Here is a 23,663-nt window from a genome sequence, read left to right on the forward strand (position 1 = left end):
TGTTTCTATTATATATCTCTATGATAAGTAGAAGAGAATATCTCAAATGCCAGCACAGCTCAGAGGACATTCCCAGCACAAGAAGGATGTGGAGCTGCCAGAGTGAATTCAGAGGAGGTCATGAAGATGCTCCAAGGGCTGGAACCCCTCTGCTTTGGAGACAGACTGGAAGAGCTGGGGGTGTTCAGCCTGGAGAAAAGAAGGCTCCGAGGAGACCTTAGAGCCCCTTCCAGTGCCTAAAGAGACTCCAAGAGAGCTGGAGAAGGACTTTGGAAAAGGGGTAATGGCTTCCCACTGCCAGAGGGCAGGATTAGGTGGGATATTGGGAAGAAATTCTTCCCTGTGAGGGTGGGGAGGCACAGGTTGCCCAGAGAAGCTGTTGCTGCCCCATCCCTGGAAGTGTCCAAGGCCAGGTTGGAGGGGGCTTAGTGAAAGCTGGTCTAGTGGAAGGTGTCTAGGGGAGGTAGAACTGGATGATCTTTAAGGTCCCTTCCAACCCAAAGCAGTCTGTGACTCCACAATTTGCCTTTAATAACCAGATGGTCTGTTTAGTCCCCTGTCTAACATAGCAGAGAGACTGTTCCCGGGAAAAGCATGAGCATTTGGATGCCACAGGATCTCTCCTCATCCCTTCCCTCCTGGAAGAGCACCCCTCTGCAAACCACGCCTGGAAGAAGAGGCAGAAAACAGGAGACAGATCCAAGTAACCTGCTCCCAAGGCAGCTGACAATCCCGCAGGGTTGGAGCTAGGCTTCGCTGGACACACCGAGCCATCCCAGCACCCCTTTCTCGTGCCCACCTCTCGTTCTCTTGCTTTTCAAATCGATGCCTGGCTGTTCACTACCTCCGCATCCCTGCCCATCCTGCTCTGGAGCCACAGCCCCTCTGTGCCGCATTTGTTTTGCAACCTCCCCGGGTTCGTGGAGGGGACAGCGGCATCCCCCAAGGGCCAAGGCCCCGCGGCGTGACCCCCTCTCCCGTCGGGTTGCCCCTGTCCCCCCGAGAAAGCCCTCACACCGAGCACAGTTCCTTGAGGGACCCGCAGCGGGAGCAGGACAGCAGGTACAGGAGTGGAGCGGCGGACCCTCCTTATATACCGCGCTCATGAATATTCATTAGAAAGGCGTGGTCTGCGCGGAGGCGGGACGCGCGAGCGCCGCGCTTATTACTATGAATGGCGGCGCGCGCCCCCTCATGAATTATGCGGGGTAGGCGTGGCCGCCGCGGCCCTTCAAAGTGTGGGAAGATGGCGGCGGCGGCGGCGGCGGGCGCTGGCGGCAGGGCCGCGCTGCGGGGGAGGCGGCGGCGGGGGCGGCCCGCGGCCGAGGAGGAGCAGGACGGGGTGGTGCTGGCGGTGGCGGAGTGCCCGGTGTGCCGGCAGGCGCTGGCGGAGGCGGTGACGGTGACGCCGCCTTGCCGCCACTCGCTCTGCCTCGCCTGCTCCCAGCGCTGCCTGCAGGGCCCGGGCCTGTGCTGCCCGCTCTGCCGCAGCCGCCTCTCCACACGGGCCCGGCGGCAGCAGGCCGAGCCCGCAGCCACCACGGCGGCCGGAGGAGGAGGCGGGGAGCAGCGGCCGCCGGACCAAGGTGCGGCGGCGGCACCTGCGCCCCCCCATCGCCGGGGCGGGGGGGCGCGGGGGGCCGGGGGCGTGGCCTGGGGCGCGATGAGTGCGCGGGGGCTCAGCCCCCGGGGCGCGGCCACGCGCGGGGCGTGCGATGAGTGTGCGGGGGCTCGGACCGAGCGACGCGGCGCCACACGCGAGAAGTGCGACGAGTTTGCGGGGCTCAGACGGGCGGGGGGGGGGAACCAGACACGGGAGGTGTGATGAGTTTGCGGAGGCTCAGCCCCGAGGGGGGAGTGGCCAGTACGGGAGGGGGCGGGAGGTGCGATGAGTTCCTGGGGGCTCAGGCCCGCCCCGAGTCCAGCGGAGCCAAACGTGGGAGGTGCGATGAGTTTGCGGGGGCTCAGGTGTCGTTCCCTCCCTCCCCCACCGAGTCCTGCGGGGCCAAACGCAGGAGGTGCGTTGAGTTTGTGGGGGCTCAGCCGCCCCCCTTCTGCCCCCCCGGCCCGAGTCCTGCGGGAGCGATCGCTGAGGGGGCGGCGGGGCTGAGCCCACCCCTCCTCTGTGGCGTCAGGAGATGGAGTGGATGGATGGCGTCATCCCTGGAAGGGATGCCCGGACGAGGGGATGTTTCCCCACTTCGCCGGGCCCAGATCAGCAGCTCTACGCTCCAAGTGCCCGTCGGGTCCCCTCACCCTGGAAGGATGCGCCTGCTCCCTTGTTGGCATAAAATAATCCTGAGTTCCTGGCTTCTTGTCACGCATTTCCTTCCTGCCTCCAAAGCCAGCTGCCTTCCTCAACTCCTGGAAAACTGCTCCCTGCGTTTCCTTCAAAATCCTCCTCTGAGCCGTCGGTGTTGCTCTTTCCCGGTAGGAGCTGCTGGAGGTGCCCACCTTGCTGCTGTGAGCTCTCAGAATGCGCCAGGATCTCTTGGTTGGGGAGGTGATGCAGAGATTGGCCACCCAGGAGCAGTGCTGGGGGGAGCCCTCTGGAACAGACAAGGATTTAAGTTACGGATAAACATCCTTTTAGCTGGACCCGGAGCATGTTCCTGGTCTCCCAGTTCATGCTTGTGTCAGCATCCTCTAATTGGCTGCGGGAAGAATTGGCAGGACGAGCTTAAACAGCTTAAATTGGTGGTTTGAACTAACCCTGCTAACCTGGAAGAGATTTAAGGAGCCTTTGCCTGGAAGGATTTGCAGAATCAATGAACAGCCGGGCTGCCCAGAGGGAGCTGCGCCAAAGGGATGGGAGTGGTTCCTCTGGGAACTCCCCAAGTCAATCTCTGCTCCAAGGCAGTGCTGTCAGTCCTGCTTAAATGGACTTAGCTTGGTCCAGGCAGGCTTGGATGAGAGTATCCAGTTATGCTGCAGGAATGCTTGTACAGTGTCTTGTTTGGGTTTTTTTTTAAGAGGAATTAGTTTTAATTCTCTACTTGTCCTGGATTTTGGGTAGGATAAGGGGGAATGGCCTCCCACTGCCAGAGGGCAGGGTTAGATGAGATATTGGGCTGAAATGCTTCTCTGTGAGGGTGGTGAGGCCTGGCACAGGTTGCCCAGAGAAGCTGTGGCTGCCCCATCTGTGGAAGTGTTCAAGGAGCAACGTGGTTTAGTGGAAGGTGTCCCTGCCCATGGCACTGGATTGGAACATGATGAGCTTTATGGTCCTTTCCAATCCAAACTATTCCATGATTCTGTTTTGCAGTAAGGCACAGAGTAATTGTCTTACTTGTCATTTTCTTGGGCTCTAAGTTGTGCTCATAGTGAGGGAATCAAAGGCAGATGATCCATTGGAAACAGGGACCTCCTTCTTGCAGGGAGAGAGCAGTTGAAGTGGTTTATCCTGGCATTAGTGAGGCTGATCAGAGGATCCCCACGTAGCTGAGCCTGGCAGGGAGAGCCAAGCCCTGCTCAAAGCAGGGTCACCAGGAATGTGTCCAGGTGGGTTAGTACCATCCCCAAGAGACTCTGTGGCCTCCCTGGACAACCTGTACCAATGCTTGACCCACTTTTTTACAAAAGTGATTTTTCTATGTTCAGTCAACTTCTTTTATTTTAATTTGTGCCCATTTCCTCCTGTTCTGTTACCACGGAGAAGAGCCTGGCTCTATCTTCTCCATTTGTCATTTAAACACATTGGTGAGATCCCTCTGAGCCTTCTCCAGGGTGAACAGTCCCAGATCTCTCAGCCTTCCCTTATGCCATATAATCCAGTCATTTGGTCCTTCACGGGTCAGTATAAAGAAGACTGCTGCTCTCCACTCATCCTCTGAGATGGAAGATATTGATTAAGCCTGCCTTCCTTTCCATACATCCAGCACCACTTCCCACCTTGTCTGAAAGTGGTGTCCAGGAATAGTTTTTTCCTGGGGATCAAAATGGGGCTGTCCCTGTCATTCCTCCTCCTGGTCCTGTTTGAAGGGAGGTGTCACATTTGCTTTCTTCCAGGACTCATGAACCTCTCCTAATCACCATGACCTGATCAATGTATATCATTTATATATCAATGTATGTAGGTCCCTGAGAGAAAGACCTACAGAGCCCAGCTCATCCTAGTGGTGCCCAGTGACAGGACAGGAGGCAATGGGCACAAACTGAAACACAAGACCATAAGAAAAAATGGATGACCAAGGACCAGCACAAGATTGCCAGGTGAAGTTTCCATCCTTGGAGATTGTCAAAACTGGACGTGGACCTGGCCAGCCTGCTCCTGGTGACCCTGCTTGAGCAGAAGGGTTGCATGCCTAGGGGTCTTTGCCAACCTGAATTATTCTGTGAATTCTGTTATGAAGCACTGATTAAGCTTAGATTAAAACAGTTGCTTGTTGAAAGTCTTGGAAGGCAGAGAGGAGCAGCAGATGGGAGGCTTGGAGACCACGTGTGTGATGATTCAGCAGGCCAAGGAGAAGGAACAGAACATGTTTGCAGGGAAGTGCTCGGCCTGATTTGTAAGAAAATAAGTACATTCACATTTCATAGAGTCACAGAATCGTTTAGGTTGGAAAAGCCTTCCAAGATCATTTAGTGCCCCGTTCCCCCAGCACTGCCAAGGCCAACACTAACTCATGTCCCCAAGTACCACATCCATACAGCTTTTAAATCCCTCCAGGGCTGGGGACTCCACCAGTGCCCACAGTCTGTTCCAATGCCTGACCACCCTTTCAGTGAAGAAATTTTGCCCAGTATCCAACCTAAGCTTCCCTGGCACAACTTGAGGCCACTTCCAAGGAAGATGGGGTATCTTATTAATCAAGAAAAAAGAAAAGAGTCTTGTGAAGAAGGACAAACAGATGAGATCGTGGCTGTGTCTTCTCAGCAGGCACAAGGCCAAACTTCAGGATCAGATACCCATCTGCACTGATAGGTTTTTACCTGTCAACTCTGACATTACCATCTCAGATTATAGATAATGTCAGAGAGCTTGGAAAATTGCTGAAGAACAAATGTTGTCATGTGAACTGGGAAACAGAAATGCAGTTTTCCAAGGAAAGGGCTTGATGAGATGGTGAAGAGCTTTAGACTCCTAAAATGAAAGTGGTCTAGGAGCGAGAGAATAAATCATCATAAATCAACCTAGATGGTTTGGGTTAGAAGGGACCTCAAAGCACATCCAGTTCCACCCCCTGCCATGGGCAGGGACACCTTCCACTAGCCCAGGTTGCTCCAAGCCCTGTCCAACCTGACCTTGAAAACTTCCAGGGATGGGGCACCCACAGCTTCTCTGAGCAACCTGTGCCAGGGCCTCCCCACCCTCACAGGGAGGAATTTCTTCCCAATATCCCATCTAATCCTGCCTTCTGGCAGTAGGAAGCTATTCCCCCTTCTCCTGTCACTTAGTGATGATCCATGTGGGTCCCTTCCAACTCCGGATATTCCATCTGCCCATGTAGAAAGTCATTCTCCTTCTTTTTTTACAAGCTTCCTTTAAGTACTGAAGGGCTGCGATAAATGACTGGTTATACAACCCAAACCATTCCTCACAGACATCCCAAATCTCTCATCCATACCCAGACAGCAGGATGGGATCCCACCTTTGCTTCAGCATCTGAACACTTGGAAAACTTAACATCTAATCAAAATCTCCCTTATTACAAAGGCAGCTGATTTCTTTTGTTTCTTTTCTGCACAACAATTAATAACTGATGCTCATAGAAGGGTGTTTTTGCCAAACTTTTAACATGACTTCCCCCTCCTTCCTCAAAGTCTTTTTTTGGCTGTGGTTTCCCTCTTTCCCCACTGGCCCAGACCAGTCTAGTTCTGGAGCATTTCCTGGTGATTCCTTAATTTCCTGTTGTTTCTGTTGTTCTGTAGCCTGTCACCAGTTGTGTTTTATCTCAAGGCCACAGTGTTTGGAAGTGGTAATCCTGATGAAGCTTTTCCCTGCCTTGGGAAAAGCAGTGATCTGCCCCCTATATCAAACTGATTAAAGCCAACACCACTTCTTTTTTTAATCTACCATTCAAGCTGTTAATGAAGAGAGTGATTAGGACCTGACCCAGTGGCCAGTGTGAGAGCCTGTCCTGGCATGGCAGTGGATCGTTAACTCCTGGAAAATAATTGTCCAGCTAGTTGTGCCTCCATCTGAATAGTGCTTATACCTACAGTAGGGGGGTTTTTCCTCACTGTACTTCTAAATGTTTTTTAAATGTTCTTCCCAATTAAAACAACAAAATACTGGTTCCATTGAGACCTTAGAGCCCCTTCCAGAGCCTGAAAGGGCTCAAAGAGGACTGGAGAGGGACTTCAGACAAGGGCCTGGAGTGCCAGGACAAGGGGGAATGGCTTCGCACTACCAGAGGGGAGGACTAGATGGGATATTGGGAAAGAATTCTTCCCTATGGGGGTGGTGAGGCCCTGGGCACGAATTGCCCAGAGAAGCTGTGGGTGCCCCATCCCTGGGAGAAGGCCAGGTTTGGAGGAACATGGTCTAGTGGAAGGTGTCCCTGCCCCATGGCAGGGGGTGGAACTGGATGGGCTTTAAGTCCCTCTCAATCCAAACCATTCCATAATTCTATGCAAATCTGTTGGAAAGCTTTATCTCGGCTATTGGCATATCTTCATATCATTTAGTTAAACTGCTTCTCTTGGAAAACTGTTTCCAAACCTCTCTGTACTCACAAAATTTCTTGGTTTGCATTTTGAAAACATTTTAAAATTTCACCTTCAGCTGCAAGTGTAAACACTGACTGCTGGGAGTTAAAAGGGAAAATAGTGAAAACCTCAAGGATTTTTTTTTATCCCTGCCAGGAGTAAAGGGGAGAAGGAAGCTACAAAGTCTGCTGAAAGTTTCCTTGGAAGCTGGGGGTGAGGAGATTCGCTCCTGCTCATGGCACAGCTTTGACTTGCCGAATGACATCAGATTGGCAAAACTCAGGAGCCTCTGAATGACAGACAAGGCTCTAAGTCGAGTTCAGCTTTACTTTTATCCAACCCGTGGTGCTGAACTTGCCAGATGGAGGTTTCTGGATCTTTTGCCAGTAAATATAAAATGTGCTGGTCAGGAGTGCGGCTCCACGGAGACAGTGTGTAAGGCACACTTCCAACCTGGAAAGGACCGAGTCAGAGGGGATTTAGGCTGTCAGATGCCTCTCATAAAGAAAACCAGCATTAAATAATTAGAAAATCTGTTGTCCTCTCAAATAGTGCAGAAATCAATTGGTTTTTCCAAGGCTGAACACAGTAGGATGAAACTCTTGTCTGCCAGGATAAAAGAGCAGGATACCAGGTCTGATCCTGTTTTGGTGCTCTTACCAGGGCTTGGAAGGAGCATCCCAGTGCCAGCCTTCCCAGCAGCCCTTCAGAAACTGTTTCCTCTCAAGATCACTTAATCTTGAGCTATAGATGAGCTACTGTGGTCCCTTCCAACCTGACCCATTCTGGGATTCTGTGGAATGCAGATATGTAGCTATGCATACATTTTTGATTCTGTCTCTTCTACAGAGTTGGACCCAACTATAAAATATTCCAGTTGGTGCATAAAGACTATGGATAAAATTGCCTCCCTTGAGCTAAACCAGCACAACTTTACAAATAACTGTTATCCCATTATTTAAAATCTCTTCTGGCTTGGCTTGCTGAACCCATGTGAGCAATGAGACAGTTGACATGGCTCCTCTTTCCAGTTGTATGTTTCCCTGAAGGGGAAAAAAATCCACCTTTTTAGCTCTGCAGACAAGGTCTGAAACAAGCTTTAAACATTGAGGAGTAATTGAAGTTTGCTGCAGGGGAGTTAGATTCCTGTTGCCTTCAGGACCATTCCAGTGGAAATTCAGCTTGATAAAGTTCACAAAGAGCTGGAACTGCTCAAGGACACAATTGGAAAAACATTTGGGGAAACCAGTGGAAGGTTTCCAGCATGGCAGAAGCAAGGAATGCAGCCTGGCCTTCCCAGCACTACCTCTGCTTGGGATTTTTATCCCACATGTTCGGACATTTGGGAAGTTTTCCTTTAAAAACAAGCCTGGCTCTCGTAGGTGTACAAGGAAGAGGGAATAGCAGCTTTTTTATTTTAAAAAAAGCGCCTTATAATCTATGTGCTTGATGTTTGCTTACATGAGATTATTTTTCTCCTTTCTGAAGGAAATATTAAAGAAATACTCTGTGATTTGTTCATCATTCCCATCTCCAGAGGCTACAGAGTTTGAACTCACCCTCACTGTGAGGAGCTCAAGTTACAGGAGTCTTCTGTAAGATAAAAGCAAACCAGTGGAAAGCAGGACAAGTGAAAACAGGATTTAGTCAGTGTTTAAATGGCATGTGTGGGCACCAGGGCTGTGACCTGTCCCCAGGGAGGATGCCCAGCAGGAGAGTCGGCAGCAGGTCACTGGGTGTTTGATTCACTCCCCCCGCTGTGAACCTTTCGTTTTGGGCCAAGTAAAAACGCTTCCTAAATAAAGGAAGTCCTGTGAGGAGCAGCTGAGGCAGCTGGGGGGTCTCAGCCTGGAGAAAAGGAGGATCAGGGAGGACCTTTTCGCTCTCTCCAACTCCCTGACAGGAGGGTGGAGCCAGGTGGGAGTCGGGAAAAAGTGCCAGGAGGAGAGGACACAGCCTCGAGCTGCACCAGCGGAGGCTCACATTGGACATCAGGAGTTTTTCATGGAAAGGGTCGTTCACTGGAAGGGGCTGCCCAGGGAGGTGGTGGAGCCCCATCCCTGGAGGTGTCCAAGGAACAACTGGATGTGGCACTCAGTGCTGTAGTTTGTTTGACAAGGGGGGGATCAGTCACAGATTGGATTCTTGGAGGTCTTTTCCAACCTAAATGGTTCTGTGAATTTCTGAAATCGTGATGGAGCTGCTGGTTTATATCCTTTAATTTTAGCAAGCTGGAAGAAGGAAATACCCCTGATGTTTCCTCCATGCTTGTACCTATTCCATCCTGACCACAGCACACTGGAATGATGGGCTGTCCTGCACCCTGCCTGGAATACTGATACAGATTGAGCCAGGATTGTTGTCCAGGGCTTGTTTTATTCCTGTTATTCCCTTTTCCATGCAAGCTCCTCCAACTGTAGTGCAACTTGCCCAGACTTGCACTGCTCAGAAGTGGGAGGGAGCTTTGTGGCCGATAGAAGGAAGAGAGTCCTTTGGGAATAACAGACTCCACGAGGTTAAACTATAACCCTGTGCCAATAAGCTTTTGGTTCCTGAATTCCCAAGGGGGAAGGGAGGAAGCGGGAGCAGGATGGGGAATTCCTGCCAGACAGAGTGAAATATTGACCTCGGGGAATGAATTGCAAGTGGAAAAAAGGCTGTGCTTACTCCAGATCGGTGGGACAACGCTGCAAACAGCTGGAAGGGGATGTGGAGGGGAAAAAACACTGTTTATCCAGAAAATAGGGAGCATTCCCGATGCATTGATGTCAATGGAAGAAGGGCAGGAATGTGAATTGAGGGGTTTGTGCTGCAGCTGTCAGCCTGTGTGCCTTGGGTGTCTGGGAGTAGGAGCTTAAAGCCTGAGTTTATTCCTAGGCTTCAGGTTCCCTGTGCTTAAAGCCTGGTTTTGTTTCTGGGACTTACTCCCTGTGCTTAAAGCCTGAGTTTATTCCTAAGACCCAGATTCCCTGTGATATCACCAGGCTGTTACTTCACCTCTGTGTTTACATCATCCCAATACTCCTCTGATTGCTTAACTGCTTGTCAAGGACTCTTGAGAGTCTCCAAGGAAACTCTGGAAGTGCAAAGTGGGATTGCTTGGCCACCCTCCTCCTGATGTTCCTGCATGTTAAGCAGCGCTTTGATAGCAGTGGTGGAATATAAACATCTGGAGTTGGAAAAAGTGCTGCAGAACCTCTTGTGCAGCCCATGGAGATCTCACGCTTTTAGGGAAATAATGGCCAACAGCATTATCCTGCACTAAAAAGTGTTTCCTTTCTTTTTTTCCCTTCTCTTTCCAGATTTTATATTCAGAGCACCCATTAAATTAAGCAAACCAGGGGAACTCCGAGAAGAATATGAAAGCCAGCTAAGGAAGGTCAGTATTCTGGGTAATTGTGTATTTTCTTCCAGGAGAACTTGGATTTCCTGCAAGAATGCCATCCTGTAGAGAAACCTAAAGGGCTCTTTATTCCTGCTCTGTAACAAAAGTCATTTATTCCCTTTATGCTGTTCAGCCACTTCAGGAAATGGCTGTAATTGAGCATTTAGAAACCAAATTTTGCTGTCTTAGTCTGTCTTCCAGAACATGGAAATGTTCGTTCCTTGGAGCAACTGGTTGTGGATGTAATTTCATAAACACTTTTGCAGCATAAGATATCTCCTGCAATAACATCCTTCTCCTCAGAAACAAACTATTCCAAACCAGAGCTTTTTTTTTTTATTTTTAGGCAAGGGAAAAATGTCATTTAAAGGTCAAAAAAATGATAAGGGAAGAAAAGCTTTTCAGCTGGTGTGCAGTTAAAGTCCATGAAAATACTTTCTCCATTTAAAAAGGGATTTTTGATCTCTGTGATGTGTTTTCCCTTGAGATGGGTCCAACCCTTCATTGATTATTCTACCTGCTGGGGAAAAGGAACCCAGGGGGGTTTTCATTGTTGAATTTTCTTTGGGTTTTCGCTTGAAAATATCAACAAGAGTAGAAAGGGCTGGGAAGCTGAGTTAGAAAAACAGCCTTGTCTGAGTAGGAAAATACTGGTTTGGTGATATTTAAGGTAAATAACTAGTTTGAGAAATGCATCTGTGTGAGGAGACAGTTAAAAAGTGTGGAAGGGGCTTCCCTCCTGCTTCCACTCCTGTGGAATTAGCAGTGGCACTGATGGGAAATGTCACTACAGGTTATTAGGGTAACTTTGGCTGACTGTTTCATTAACTGATATTAAGAATTGCAGACTCTTCTCCCATCCAGGTGACTTGGCAGGAAGGGAAGGAAACTTTGTGTGCAAAGTTGTGGGACCTGTGGCATTTTCAGCAATGATGAGACACTTTGTTGAGGAGCAGTTGGGTCTGGGCAACAGTGTCAGACTTTAATTGCACAGGAATCTTACTGCTATAAAAATCTAATTAGTTAAATAATTTAAATGTGCATCACTGTATTTTTCACTGTAATCTTTAAGATGAGTTGACTCAGGGCATCTTTGGCTTAAAGATGAAGAAATAAGGGGTTTTGTATAGGTATTAATGGGTGATCTAAAGATCCCTTGCAGTGCCTTCAAGGAAGCTGTAGAGGGACTTTTCATCGGGAATTAGTGACAAGACAAGGGGGAGTGGCTTCCCACTACCAGAGAGCAGGATTAGATGGGATTTTGGGGAAGAAATTCCTCACTGTGAGGGTGGTAAGGCCCTGGCACAGGTTGCCCAGAGCAGCTTTGGCTGCCCCATCCCTGGAAGTGTTCCAGGCCAGGTTGGATGGGGTTTGGAGCAACCTGGTCTAGTGGAAGGTGTCCCTGCCCATGGCAGGGGTTGGAACTGAATGGTCTTTAAAGTCCTTTCCAACCCAAACCATTCTGGGATTCTGTGAGGCATATCTGGATCTTCTGGAAGGATTAAACCATCTTCTGTCCCATGATCTATGAACCTTTTATAGGAGTGTTGCAAAAAGATACAGTGTGCAGTTCAGTGCCAACACCTCTGCCTTCCCCACCAGTCACAAAGAAATATTTTAACTACTTTCTGGCATTTTGGTCCTGTTTTTGTCTCATTCCTGTTCAGCCTCCTGCCTTGCCCTTTCTGCTCCTTGCCAGATGGGAGATGGGTTTCTTTCCCATGCCAACTTAAACTTACTTTTTATGGAATTCAGCTGAAAGAGCTGGGGGGGGGGGAGAGATTCTCTGAATCGTCATCTAAGAGGAAATGGCAGTGAAATTTTGCTGATAAAATCACAACTGATGCTGCAGTCACTGTTTCCTTATTCATTTCCTTATTCATTTCCTTATTCCAGTCTAAGCCCCCAGTGGCACAACTTGTGGCTGTTTCCTCTCATCCTGTCACTAGTTCTGTGGGAGAACAGACCGACCTGGCTCCAACATCCAGTCAGAGAGTTATAGAGGCAAAATTGGGACTGTTGTCGGTTATCAAGGGTTTCTTGGTGTCTCTGAACTTCTGAATTAGGCAGGAAGAGAACTAAGGTCCGGGAATCTAAGCTTTTCTTGATTGGGATTGCCTCTGTGTCTGGAAGCACAAGCTCTCATCTTAGCTCCCCCTGCCTGTGGAATGAGGATAACCCAGGGTGGCTTTCCCGAGAAAGGGAGGGGAGCATTTCAAAATGTTTTTACTTATCCCAGATGCAAGTTGTTTTCCAAATCTGACAGTCTGTGGAGTGAAGAGAAGATACCAAGTGTGCATTTGCCAAACTTTTGGAAATAAATATTTATATCAGGAATGATGGTCCTAAAATGCCTGTTTCTTACGCAGAAAATTATCACTTGTACGGCATTTTTCCCCTGCAGTTCCAGTGCCCAAAACGGCTACAAACAAGTTAAAATGCATTTTCTGGTAGTTGTGCTGCTAACTAAGCTGATGGTCCTGCATCCAGTATTCCAGAGATGCTACTTGGATAACTTTCTCCCAGGGTAGATGTTTCACACCACATTGTTTCAGTTTCTCATCCTCGTGTCCCAGCACATTTGTATGTGCTAGCATTTGTAAAAAAATTCTCTGGGAGATAGTTTACACAAGGCTACTTAATTTTTATTTTTTTTTTAATTCATACAGATTTTATCATTAGAGGTTCTTTTGTGTGCAGCCTGAATTCTGGACCTAAATTCTTTTTTGTGTCCCTTGATTAGGATCCTGTTGTTGTCTTTTTGACTGATCACCATCAGCAAAGCATGTGGCTGGCACCTCACATAATGTATTTGCCCAAAATCCTTAAATATTTCTGTATGATATTACATATGGTTGTGGCTTTAGATTTAGGAATTTAGTATAATTTTATAATTTAGCCAAAAAAGTGAGGATTTCCATATAATTTTCTTCGAGGTGAGAAGTGGGAAACGGACACCGAGTGTTGGGTAGTATTTCAGCTGCCCAAAAAAAGTCATCTTTATGATAAATCTTGATGTGAATTTTTCAGATACTTCAAGAAAGGCTCCTTAAAGAGCAGAAATACTGTTGATATACAGCAGACTGTTCCTCATGCCTCGTCGTGTGGCCACAATCCATGTTAATCAGACACGGTGTTGTAGTTATTGCCTGAGATTATTAATAGATAAGGAATTTAAAGACACATCTTCAAACAACTCCAAGCAGGAAGTCAAATCAGTCTTTGAAAACATTTGCTGAACACCCACAATCAGCCAAACAGTGGAGTTTTTCCTGGTTTCTATCTACCTTGTTCCTCCTACCTCATCTCTGGGAGCTCGGATTCAGTAGGATTCAGGTCTTTTCCAGCTTCAAAATCATGACGTGCTTTTCACGTAATGACTCAAGAACTCTATTTTCTTTGTTGTCCACATGTCCATGATTTGGGGATTTTTCCATCCTTCAGCAGAGAAGAAAAAGTGTAAATATTTTGCAAAGAATAAGGAGTTTTTGCAAGTTGTTGCATTTTTGACTAGAGGGCAATGTAACACAGCAGCTTCTGAAGCACATGAGATGCCCACGCTCATATATGAGGAAAAACACAAGGATTTGAATTCCTTGTGCTGTGGTTCATCCGTGTAATGAGGATGTGTCAGTCAAAGGTCCAGCTGCTTGTCCCAGACAAGGGTAACTTATCCACAGAGGTTGGATGGAGGAAGGAGGGAGGATCTGTTCTATTTACAGATATATGTGGACTATTCATGGCCTGTGTCAAAGTGCCTTTATTGTTTTAAAAAGAAGATAAAATCCCTAATATTTGTGTCAAAAACACAAATGTGTTGTAGAAACAAACCAATCTTCACAGTATTATGAGAGAAAGGCAGTGGCTGTGCCCTAGAGTAGGGAAATGAAGGCACAAAATTTAATGCTGTGACCAGACTCTTGGTCTTGCCAATTTGTGTGGAGGACTTCAAACATTATAAATATCTCATTTTTCATTGTCTCCAGCTGAGAGAAGAAAAACTACAAGAAGAAAAGGCATCTGAGGAGCTGATTCACAAGTTCGTTGTAGATGACATGGATGTAGGGAAAAGAAAAACAGAGGAACAGCAGAAAAAGGACGAATCTGTCGTACTGAAAGTGAACCAAGAGTGTGTAAGTAAGCTTGTGCTTCTCCTTCCTATCCACATATCCAGAGCTTTCATCCTTTGTCTTTCCAGGATTATTTGATTGACCCTTTATAGCCCCTGAAGGCTGTGAGCTAACAGATTATAAAGATCCATGTTGATGACTGCAGATGTTCTTCCAGAGGTTTCTGTGCCCCCTTTTACCCACCAACACATGACTCTTCCAAACATGGCAGATAAATCTCTGCTTTGGGATGATCCTTATGCCCTTCCATGAACATTTCCCCATGAATCTTCTGCACAATTCTGAAGTTCAACACATTCTTCAGGCTGAGTCTTGCCTGTTTCCCATTTCAGTTGGGAGGCTCTGTAGGAAATGCTCTTAAAATTTCAATTTGATGGGCTGATCTGTGGGAGCTAAGTAATGAACACCCTGTAGTAATTTTCCCACCCTGTAGGATTTTCCCACATTTTCTTGACCAGTAAATTAAGTTTATTCAATGACTATACATAGGAGCTGTGTGCTTATTTTTGCATTATTTATGCTTTATGTCCTCTCGGTACAATCGGAAATGAGGGCTTTGGGGATCTTTAACACCTTTGCAAGAAAGAGCTTTATTTTCCAAGTTATTCTCTTTGTTGTACATGTCAGTTAACTCTTCCTTGATTGACTTCAGTTTCCTGAACGTCTCTCGGATTCAGAGAATGAAGAACCATTCCAGGGCAAGCAAACGCATCGGTCGGCTTTTGTTTCCAAGACCTCCTTTGCTTTCCTTTCAGGGTAAGATGCTGAGACTTTATTCAGTGTCCCTTAAAGATGTTCTTTCAACTTGTTCTAAATGCACCTGTGATGCTTTAATTCAAATGGTTGTTTCAATCCAAAATAAGTGATTTTTTTTTTCTAGAATTTTAGAGCAGACTCATTGTTAGGACATGGTGTCCATCTGCTTACTTCCTACCTGTTATAAAATCCAGGGGATCAAAGAAGTTAGTGTCCATTCCATGAAGCAGAAAAATCATTGCCTGTAGATTTAAATCATTAGTCAGGAATCAGAATCCTGTGGGATGAACTCAGAAGTGCTGAGCACAGACATGAAGAGAGACCATCAGCCCCAGACGCCTTTTTCCCTGGAAAGCTGTTGCTTGACCCAGTGGAAGCAGCTGAGTAACCAAGTGTGTCTCCACATGAGAAGCAAAGGGTTTCCACGGCTTCATCATTAGCTCTGACCTCAGTTAATTATGAGCCATGGGTGGAGGTGTCCATGTATTTAGTAGGGAGCCCATGAACACAATCCAAGATTCCTGGATCCCTTTCCCAGAGGGCGTAGGAGGTATCTCTTACAGTCAGGTGCTGCCAAGGCTGATGTCTCTCCCAACAGCTGCCAGGGTTGTTGAGCTGGTTGTCCCTAAGGCCATGAACAGTCCTGTTTCCACCCATCTGCTTTTCAGGAATTTAACCGCCAAGCTGGAGAGGAGTCGGAGCTGCAACGACACCATTCAGGAGAGATCCAAGAGCAGGCAGAGATCAGCCCCAGCCAACAAAACAAAGGTACAGGCAGCATCTGGGAACAGGTCGTGGTATGTAAATGTTCTTATCTGGGGTTACACAGCACCAGTAGTCTGGAGATATAAAACATAGGGTTTGTGGTGCTGTGTTATTGTCATGGGGCCAGTCACTTCCTAGTGTAAACCTGATGGGTTGCTAAGCAGAAAAGCAGAGAGGTGGCAGAGTTCTTGGAGGCTAATTGGAAGGATTGTCATCAGCCTTTTGTTTTGTGATTCATTTTCTTTTCAAGGCTGAATCTACAGCCACTGAAAGAAAAATATAGAATTTTAGGAAAATAATCCTTTCTTCCTTTCCCTTTCTCTCTAAAGCTGTTTAAACTAGCAAAAGTTTTCCTGATGTCAGAATATGTTCTTTGGCACTTCCATGCTATGGGAAGAGATTCTTAGGATCATAGAATGGTTTGGGTTGGATGGGACCTTAAAGCTCATCCAGTTCCACCCCCTGGCATGGACAGGGTCACCTTCTAGTTGCTCCAAGCCCCATCCAACCTGGTTTGAGCAAGATGATCTTTAAGGTCCCTTCCAACCCAAACCATCTTGTGATTTTGCCATTGGAAGGGTTGCCACTTGCAGCCAGAACAGCTCTTGCACTGACATAAATTTGAGACCCAAATCAGGCTGGGTCTGGTGCGTCCTGCTCATGTCTCATATTGACCATGGAAGGTGATGTGTCCAGAGAGCACAGGAACCTCAGGTTCTCCTGTTTTCCTCTCACATTCTTGTCCTTCTGCTCCGTGACCAATACCCCGGGTGCTCTGCATTGCCTTTCAGGTGCTGCCCGTGACTGGCACGTCGACACCGCTGGTCGGGGTCCTGTCGTCCACCCAGAACAACCGCTGCCTCTCGGCCCCAGACCTGACGGCAGAGAAGCGCCTGGTCCTCACGGCCGTGTCGTCCCTCTCGGCCCTGCACAAGCCAGAGCGATCCATCAGCCCAGAGAGCAACGACAGCATCTCTGAAGAGCTCAACCACTTCAAGCCCATTGTCTGCTCCCCGTGTACTCCTCCGAAGAGGCTTCCCGACGGCAGAGTCCTGAGCCCTCTCATCATCAAATCCACGCCGAGGAACCTGAACCGGAGCCTGCAGAAGCCAACCACCTATGAGGCCAGTCCAAGAATACTGAAAAAATGGGAGCAGATATTTCAGGAGCGTCAGATCAAAAAGACTCTCTCTAAAGCGACCCTCACATCCCTGGCTGCAGAGCCTGTGGAAGACATTACGGTTCCTGACATCACCAACTCCAGCACTTGCACTAAAGAGCAGCCACAAGTGCAGGATGACCGCCTTCCACCTGACACAATGGGAGAGCCTCAGCCCAAGCTGGATTCCTTCCCTTCCATCAGTGAAATGAAGCTGGGAAGAGGGAGTGAGAAGAACAAGGGTTCACAGGCCTTAACAAGAGATGACAGTGCTGCCGAAGTAGATGTGAGATCAAATGTAACCTCCTTGAACACACGAGTGTCTGAAGGCCCTGACCTAAAACTCATGGACAAATCCTGTCTTAGTCTTGGCACGAAAATGCTGAGCGTGGGCGTTGGCACGACGCTGCCTGACAGCAGCACACTCGGAGTCCCTGCCAAGGCACCGGCGAAAAAGCAGCTGAAATACCTGAACAACAGCAAGTTGATGAACGTGCAGAACAGCACCTGCAATTCCGTCGGGAACATCATCACGGAACAGCCGCCGCTCCTGAGGCGGGGCCGGAAGAGATGCTGCAAAACAAAGCACTTGGAGCACAACGGCTCCGTCAAGAGACTGAGGCACACAGCAGGGGAGGTGCCTCCGGAGGTGCGGGAGAGGGAGCAGAAGCTCCAGCAGGAGGAGGAGGACAGGAGGTTGGCCCTGCACCTCCAGCGGATTTTTGACAGCGAGAACAGGACAGTGGACAGGCGGAAAGTCCGAGTGGATCGGTACCTGCTGCGCTCCAAGAGCACTCTGGGAGCCAAGTAGCACTGGTGGGCCATGCTGCCTTTCTAGAGGACGATGAGGTTTATCAGATTGTCTTACAGGAGAACTATTTTTTGCCCTACTTCCACCCACACCATTGTTTTCTCGTTCCAGTGGTAAGGCGTTCGTAGGTCCAGTTCGGAGAGAAGCCAGAGTCCTTTCAGATTTGAAAAAAAAAAACAGGAGAGAATGAGGAGAGAAAATCCTTTCTGGTCCCATTGGTCCGAAGGTGTTGTTATCCCTGTGAATACACTGCAAGGCCTCCACGTGCATGTGGGTTCCCCAGCCTGGAGGGTTGTGAACATGAGGTACGAGGTAAGGACCTCGTCCATCCCTTGCCAAGGGAAATCTGAGCTCTGCTCATAGAAATTAGGTTTGTTCTGTCTTACAGTCTTCTTCTCTCTGCCTGCCCAATTTTCTCCCTCAGACTGTGGAGTCAGGCCTTGTCCATGTCAAACGACTTGAGGGCTGCTGGGGAGGGAGCCTGTTCCGTATTTCTCCAAGGAAATCCCAGAGCCCCCTGGAGTACTTAAAAATGAATGTATCTCACTGTCTGCACCAGCAGTACAGACCATACGTCACTTTCTTGAAGTAAAAAACCAAATGCAGTTAAAAAAAGAGACCTAAAATAAGGATTTTACCGAAAAGCCTTATAGGGACTTGTAATTCCGTGTTAGTGACAAGGCAGAGAGCTTGGGTGGAGCACTGGGCGCTGGGATCCAGGGAGCTTTTCTCTTAGTCCCTGCCTCTTCCAAGCCAGGAGGGTTTCCTGTTCTTCCCTCTAACACTGAAGGAGGGGAAATGCCGGCTGGGTGATTTTGTGAAGGACGTTCTCCCTGTTGACACGTACCCTCAGGATCTTGCTTGGTTAAGAGCTCTCTCTCTAAGACCCGTTCTTACATGTCCCAGAGGAGGCATCCTGAGGGGTCTGACACATCCCTGTGCTCTTCAGGCACCCAGTGGTTGGCTTTGGAGCTGGGATGGGAGACCAGCCTTCCAGAGGGCTTCCCCTGCTCTAAGCTCCCTGGCTCCGGGTCCAAACCACTAAAAAAGCTCAGGTGAGCAATGCACTAAAAATTCCCACTTCCAGGCATAAAATTGGGCCTGCAGCAGAGCTGGCCCAGAGCCTGGGCTTGGTGGAGCGTGTGTTCTCTGCCCAGATGTGGCCTCCCACCCTTTGAATGTTTGTAACACTCATCCATCCATTAACTCTGTGGATTATTTCCAGTAATGGAGCTCAAACAACACTATTCCACCTCGATCCTTGAAAGCTGCCTTGCAGAGTATTCACTGGGATCCTCAGAGCCCACAAGGATCTTTGCCCAGGGTGGAGCTGTGGCGTTCCCCACCAGCCCACCCATGTGCCAGATATTTTTGGGGATGAGCACAGTGCTGGGGCAAGCTTCTCCATGGATGGTGTGAAGGGAGGACACCCAGTGCACTAAAACAAACAAAAGAACATTCGTTGCCCAATTTCCTCTATCTAAAACCAGTTTAATTTTCTCCCTCCATCTTAAAACGGTTAAAAAGAAAACAGGAACTGGTTTTCTTTTTCACTGCAAGGACCCTGGCAGGTTTTTTTTTTCCCTAATTGAACTGGATTTTTTCAAAAAAAAAAAGAAAAAAAAGGACAAAAAAAAAAGAAATCTTATATTTTAATGGATAAAATTTATATATTTTAAATACTATATTTCAAAAGATTGACACTTTTGTTTGGAGAAATCTTATAGCAATGATTCCATAATATATATCTGTATCTCTGGATCTCCTTGCCACCCAAACTACTGGATGGGTAAAGTTGTCCCCAGGACTGGTGAGACCTGGCCTGCTCTGTCTTCCCAGCATTCCAGGCCCTCTCAGAGCCTTAGGAGGTGTTGCTTGAATCAGGCGCTTTTGGCCCAAACTGAGTGCTGCTCCTCTTTCCAGCTGTGAATTAGAAGGAAATTGAGGAATTAGAGCCTTGGCCAGACCTGGAAGAGTAGCATGGAGAGAAAGAGCGATGGCCTGGATCTGCCCTTGGAGTTCAGGAGGGAAAGCCACAGCTTTAACTCACAATCCATGTGGTTTCTCCCAACATTTTGAGCTAAAGTATGCACTTCCCAAGTGCATTTAGATTTAGAATTATTTTTCCACAGTTAATCCCTGGAGCCCCAGTCAGACTTCCTTAAAGTTTCCTTCTTTCTCGTGGCACTTCTTGTGTGGGTTCAGCCAGGCCTGGGCTGCCACACCACAAAAAATGCTAGATTTACGTGCTGAATGTATCTTTTCTTTCCCCTCTTAAAACAGATTTCACAGCCCAATGCACCAGGACAGTGTCTTAAATATCTCCTTTTGAAAAGGTTTTATAAATATTTTGGGGGTTTGTGCGTTAATCTCCTCTTTCCAAATCTGAGCTGGGCAGGGAGGCATGCCTCAGCTGGAGTTTGTCCCCAGCCAAAAAAAGCTCCATGAGACCCCTCGTTCCCCTGGCTCCTCCCAAAACAGAGATCCCAACTCCCCAAGCATCACGCACAGGCTGTGGGATCCACATTTAAGGAGACCTTTATATGTGGAATCACAATCGTGGAAGGGTTGCGGCAATGCAAAGCAGGATGAATGTTTTGTTAATTTAACACTCTCAAAGCCTGTGTAAGCTTGCACAAAGGAAACAAAAATTGTAAATAATTACACTCAAAAGAGCAGGAGTTCCCAGCCTCTCCCATAAAAAGGTCAGGAATGGCACTACCTTTGCCAGAAATTCAGCCAGCTGAGGAGGAAAATACCTCTTGCAAGATGTGCAGAGGCCTGAGATGAAACCAAGTATTTATTCACACTTTAGGAAAGTGCTTTCTAACCCTCAGCCTTCCCTCTGGGATGAAGGCATCCTTTGTGGGAGCATCCTCCCAGAATGTGAAGCTGGGGTTGGTTCCATGACTTGTGTCTGCCAAAGATGCCACTGACTCCGGAATGTTGCTTTCTAACGCTCTGGAGCAATTTGCCTGGGAAAAGCCGCACGGAAAGGTCCGTGTTTGGAGCCAGCAAGATCAGATAAATGAAGGAAAAGTGCCAAAAGGGATCATACCAGGTGATTGTATGATGATGTTCTATATTGTCAGTATTTCTCTTCCAATGCTCTTGTACCTGCAGTGCACAGTAGTCAGGAAGTATAGCTTGAACAAGTATTTTCTCAATGAAAGCAAAGGGGGAGGTTGAAGCCTTAAAGACTCTCACTGATTTTAAAAACCAAGCCTTTAGCAATGCTCCGAGGGGAGAGACCCTCCGACAGCCCTGTCCTGTCTCCCAGCTGTCCAGCAAAAGCCTGACGAAGAGCTTATCCCGTGCATTAGGGGAAGCATTTCAGGAAAACCTGGACCATTTCACACCTGCGGGCAAAACTAACCACTGTCCACGATGAACATCCATGGATGGGAGCTGGGTAGAAGCACAGCACGGAAACTGGGATGATCCACACACCTGACACAAACTTTCCCCCTCCCCACGTCTGGAAAACGCTGCAACTCCTCCGCTCTAGAATTAGCTCTTCACTATGCAAATGGGAAAACCCTCAGCTGGGCACGGATTGGGATTTGCTGTCAAACTGTTCAAAACAAACCTAGATGTCGCTACACTCTTTTTTTTTTTTTCCAATAATGCTTTATATTGTGCTTTTCCATTTGTGGAAAAATTCCAATTGTGCTTTCGCGTTCTCAGCTCGCCAGCAGAGCACTGGGCTGGTGACAAGACTTTCACGGTCATTTTGGGTCTCAGCTGAACCACCTGAATGTTTTCAAAAGGCACCGAAGGACCGTTGACTTGCATGTGTGAAATGTGTGAGTGGAATGACACGCAGGCAATCCCTCATGTTGTGGCTTCTGTTTGTTTGAAACAGAGTAAATCCTGCTTGTGAAACAACTGTCACAAACCAGAAACACGCCAACAAATAGCAAATGTGTACAAATAATGTTGTACGTTTTAACAGCAACCAGGACTTGGAGAGAGTGCAGGGCAGAGGCCAAGGTTCAAACAGAATAAAACCAGGTTCTGACAGTGAAATCTCTGTTTCTGCCAAAGTTGCTGTGCTTGGAGACAAGCAGGATCCTACTGCTGCTTGTGCCAAACGGGCGAGGTTATTGAGTAATCAGAAAGAATCATTTAGGTTGGAAGAACCCTTCAAGATCATCCAGTCCAGCTGTTCCCCCAGTACTGCCAATCCCACCACTAAACCATGTCACCAAGTGTCACATCCACACAGCTTTTAAATTCCCCTAAGGATGGGGACACACTACTGCCCTGGGCAGCCTGTGCCAGGGCTGGACAACCCTTTTGGGGAAGGAATTTTCTTTGTTATGTTTTGCAGGGGGGAAAAAATGGTGTAAGTGGGTATAATGACCTGTTTTTCATGTAGGGAAGCAGCTAGTGGGCAGTGAGCATCCTCCATTGCTTCCCATCGCTTGTCCCAGCCACTCTGATTCCAGTTTTTGGGCAGGGGTGGATGAGCACACTTTTATTTTCCAGGAATTGAGTAGCCCAGCAGCAAGCAGCCATGGTTTTCATGTGCTGTCCCTGCAGCTTTGTGGCTGTTTTGATGCTTCCAAGATGGAAGTCCCTGAAAACCTGAGATGAATCTTGTCCCAGATTTTCTAGGACAAGGTTGGATTTTCCAATTCAGTTTTCCTACTAGATTTTCTTACCTCAGGAGGGGGAAAATGGCTTGGCCATCTGCTTGCCGATGGTTACAGGGGGGATCTCGTACACCATGTGGAATTGCTCCTCCTGCCTCCAGACCTGCCCTGGGGCTGGATTCCCTCTTTAGGAGGCCAGGGTTGTGAGCAGAGTGATGGGATGGCTCCTTGGATGGCTCAGCTCTCTTCCATCCCCACATGACAGGGATCCAGTTCTATCCTGGAACACACATGAAACACGGGAGCCTCAAAAGTAAAGGCACCAGTGATCCTGAGTAATTCCAAAGGGAAGGTAGATGTGCTGGGTTATTTACTATTAGCTGCAAAAGGTGCCTTAATTTCTTGCCTCTCTTCCCTCCTCTCTTCCCCAGCCAGTACAGGGAAAAGAGCACTCGCAAGTATCGGGTTCTGCTTGCACTGGCAGTTCCAGATGGAACCACCATTGGAGATGGGATGGAGATAAAACATGGAAGATATCCAAGTCCTACTTCATGTCGGGGCAAACTCACTTTTACTCCAAGGCTGATCTCCCAACAGCTGGGTTTGAGGTGGGGTTAATCCAGCTGTAAATCCAAGGGACCCCAGCAGTAACTGTGTGCCGTTTGCCCCTCTGTAGCCACAGCATCAGGGTCCAGCCTTGTGCTGGGATGAGGGCATTCAGTCTTTGTCTTCCCTTCACGGACATCCAGGAGGCTGCCACAGTGGGAGCACACTCAGCTTCATCTTCATGGAATCACAGGCTGGTTTGTTTTGGGAGGGGCCTTAAAGATCATCTGCTCCATCCCCCTGCTATGGGACACCTTCCACTAACCCAGGTGCTCCAAGCCCTGTCCAACCTGGCTATGAACACTTCTAGGGATGGGGCAGTCATAGCTTCTCTGGGTAACCTGTGCCAGTGCCTTACCACTCTCACAGGGAAGAATTCCTTCCCAATATCTAATTTAAATCTCCCCTCTTAGAGTTTAAATTTATTACTGACCTTTGTCCCATACCTTTTATACCCCTCATCCTGTCCGGATACCTGTCATCTGCAGCAGGACACATTCAAGCTGTCCTTTCTTGGTTTCCAGCTCCGTGCTCTCCTGCTGAAGTGGCCGGTATTGCTGCCAGAGGGTGCTCAGAGACTTGTGCCTAAACCTCTCCCACTCCCTTTCCTCTCACATTGTGTGATTTCCTCCGGGAATGTCTTGGCAGAGCCAGGATGAGCCAGCACAAATTCCCACCTCCAGCTGGGAGCACCAGAGGAACGCCAGAAAGTCTGTGCTGTCCCCAAACCCCACAGAGGGGCATGTGAATCACAAAATCCCATATTAAACTGAGGGAGCTGATCCACAGCCTTTCCCACTGC

General features: G+C 48.1%; 1 protein-coding gene across 1 annotated transcript; it reads left to right on the plus strand.

Moving 5' to 3' along the window:
• Window positions 1–1,217: 1,217 nt before the first annotated feature.
• RNF169 (ring finger protein 169) lies at window positions 1,218–21,686 on the plus strand. The gene is made up of 6 exons (XM_051779991.1): window positions 1,218–1,586; window positions 9,954–10,030; window positions 14,023–14,169; window positions 14,819–14,922; window positions 15,591–15,690; window positions 16,479–21,686. The coding sequence occupies exons 1-6, from the start codon at window positions 1,247–1,249 to the stop codon at window positions 17,655–17,657; spliced, it is 1,947 nt and encodes a 648-aa protein (XP_051635951.1). The 5' UTR covers window positions 1,218–1,246; the 3' UTR covers window positions 17,658–21,686.
• The last annotated feature ends 1,977 nt before the right edge of the window (window positions 21,687–23,663 follow it).

The sequence above is a fragment of the Manacus candei genome, unplaced genomic scaffold (assembly GCF_025592945.1).
Source record: "Manacus candei isolate 608988 ecotype Guabito, Panama unplaced genomic scaffold, ASM2559294v1 h1tg000014l, whole genome shotgun sequence".
NCBI lineage: Eukaryota > Metazoa > Chordata > Aves > Passeriformes > Pipridae > Manacus > Manacus candei.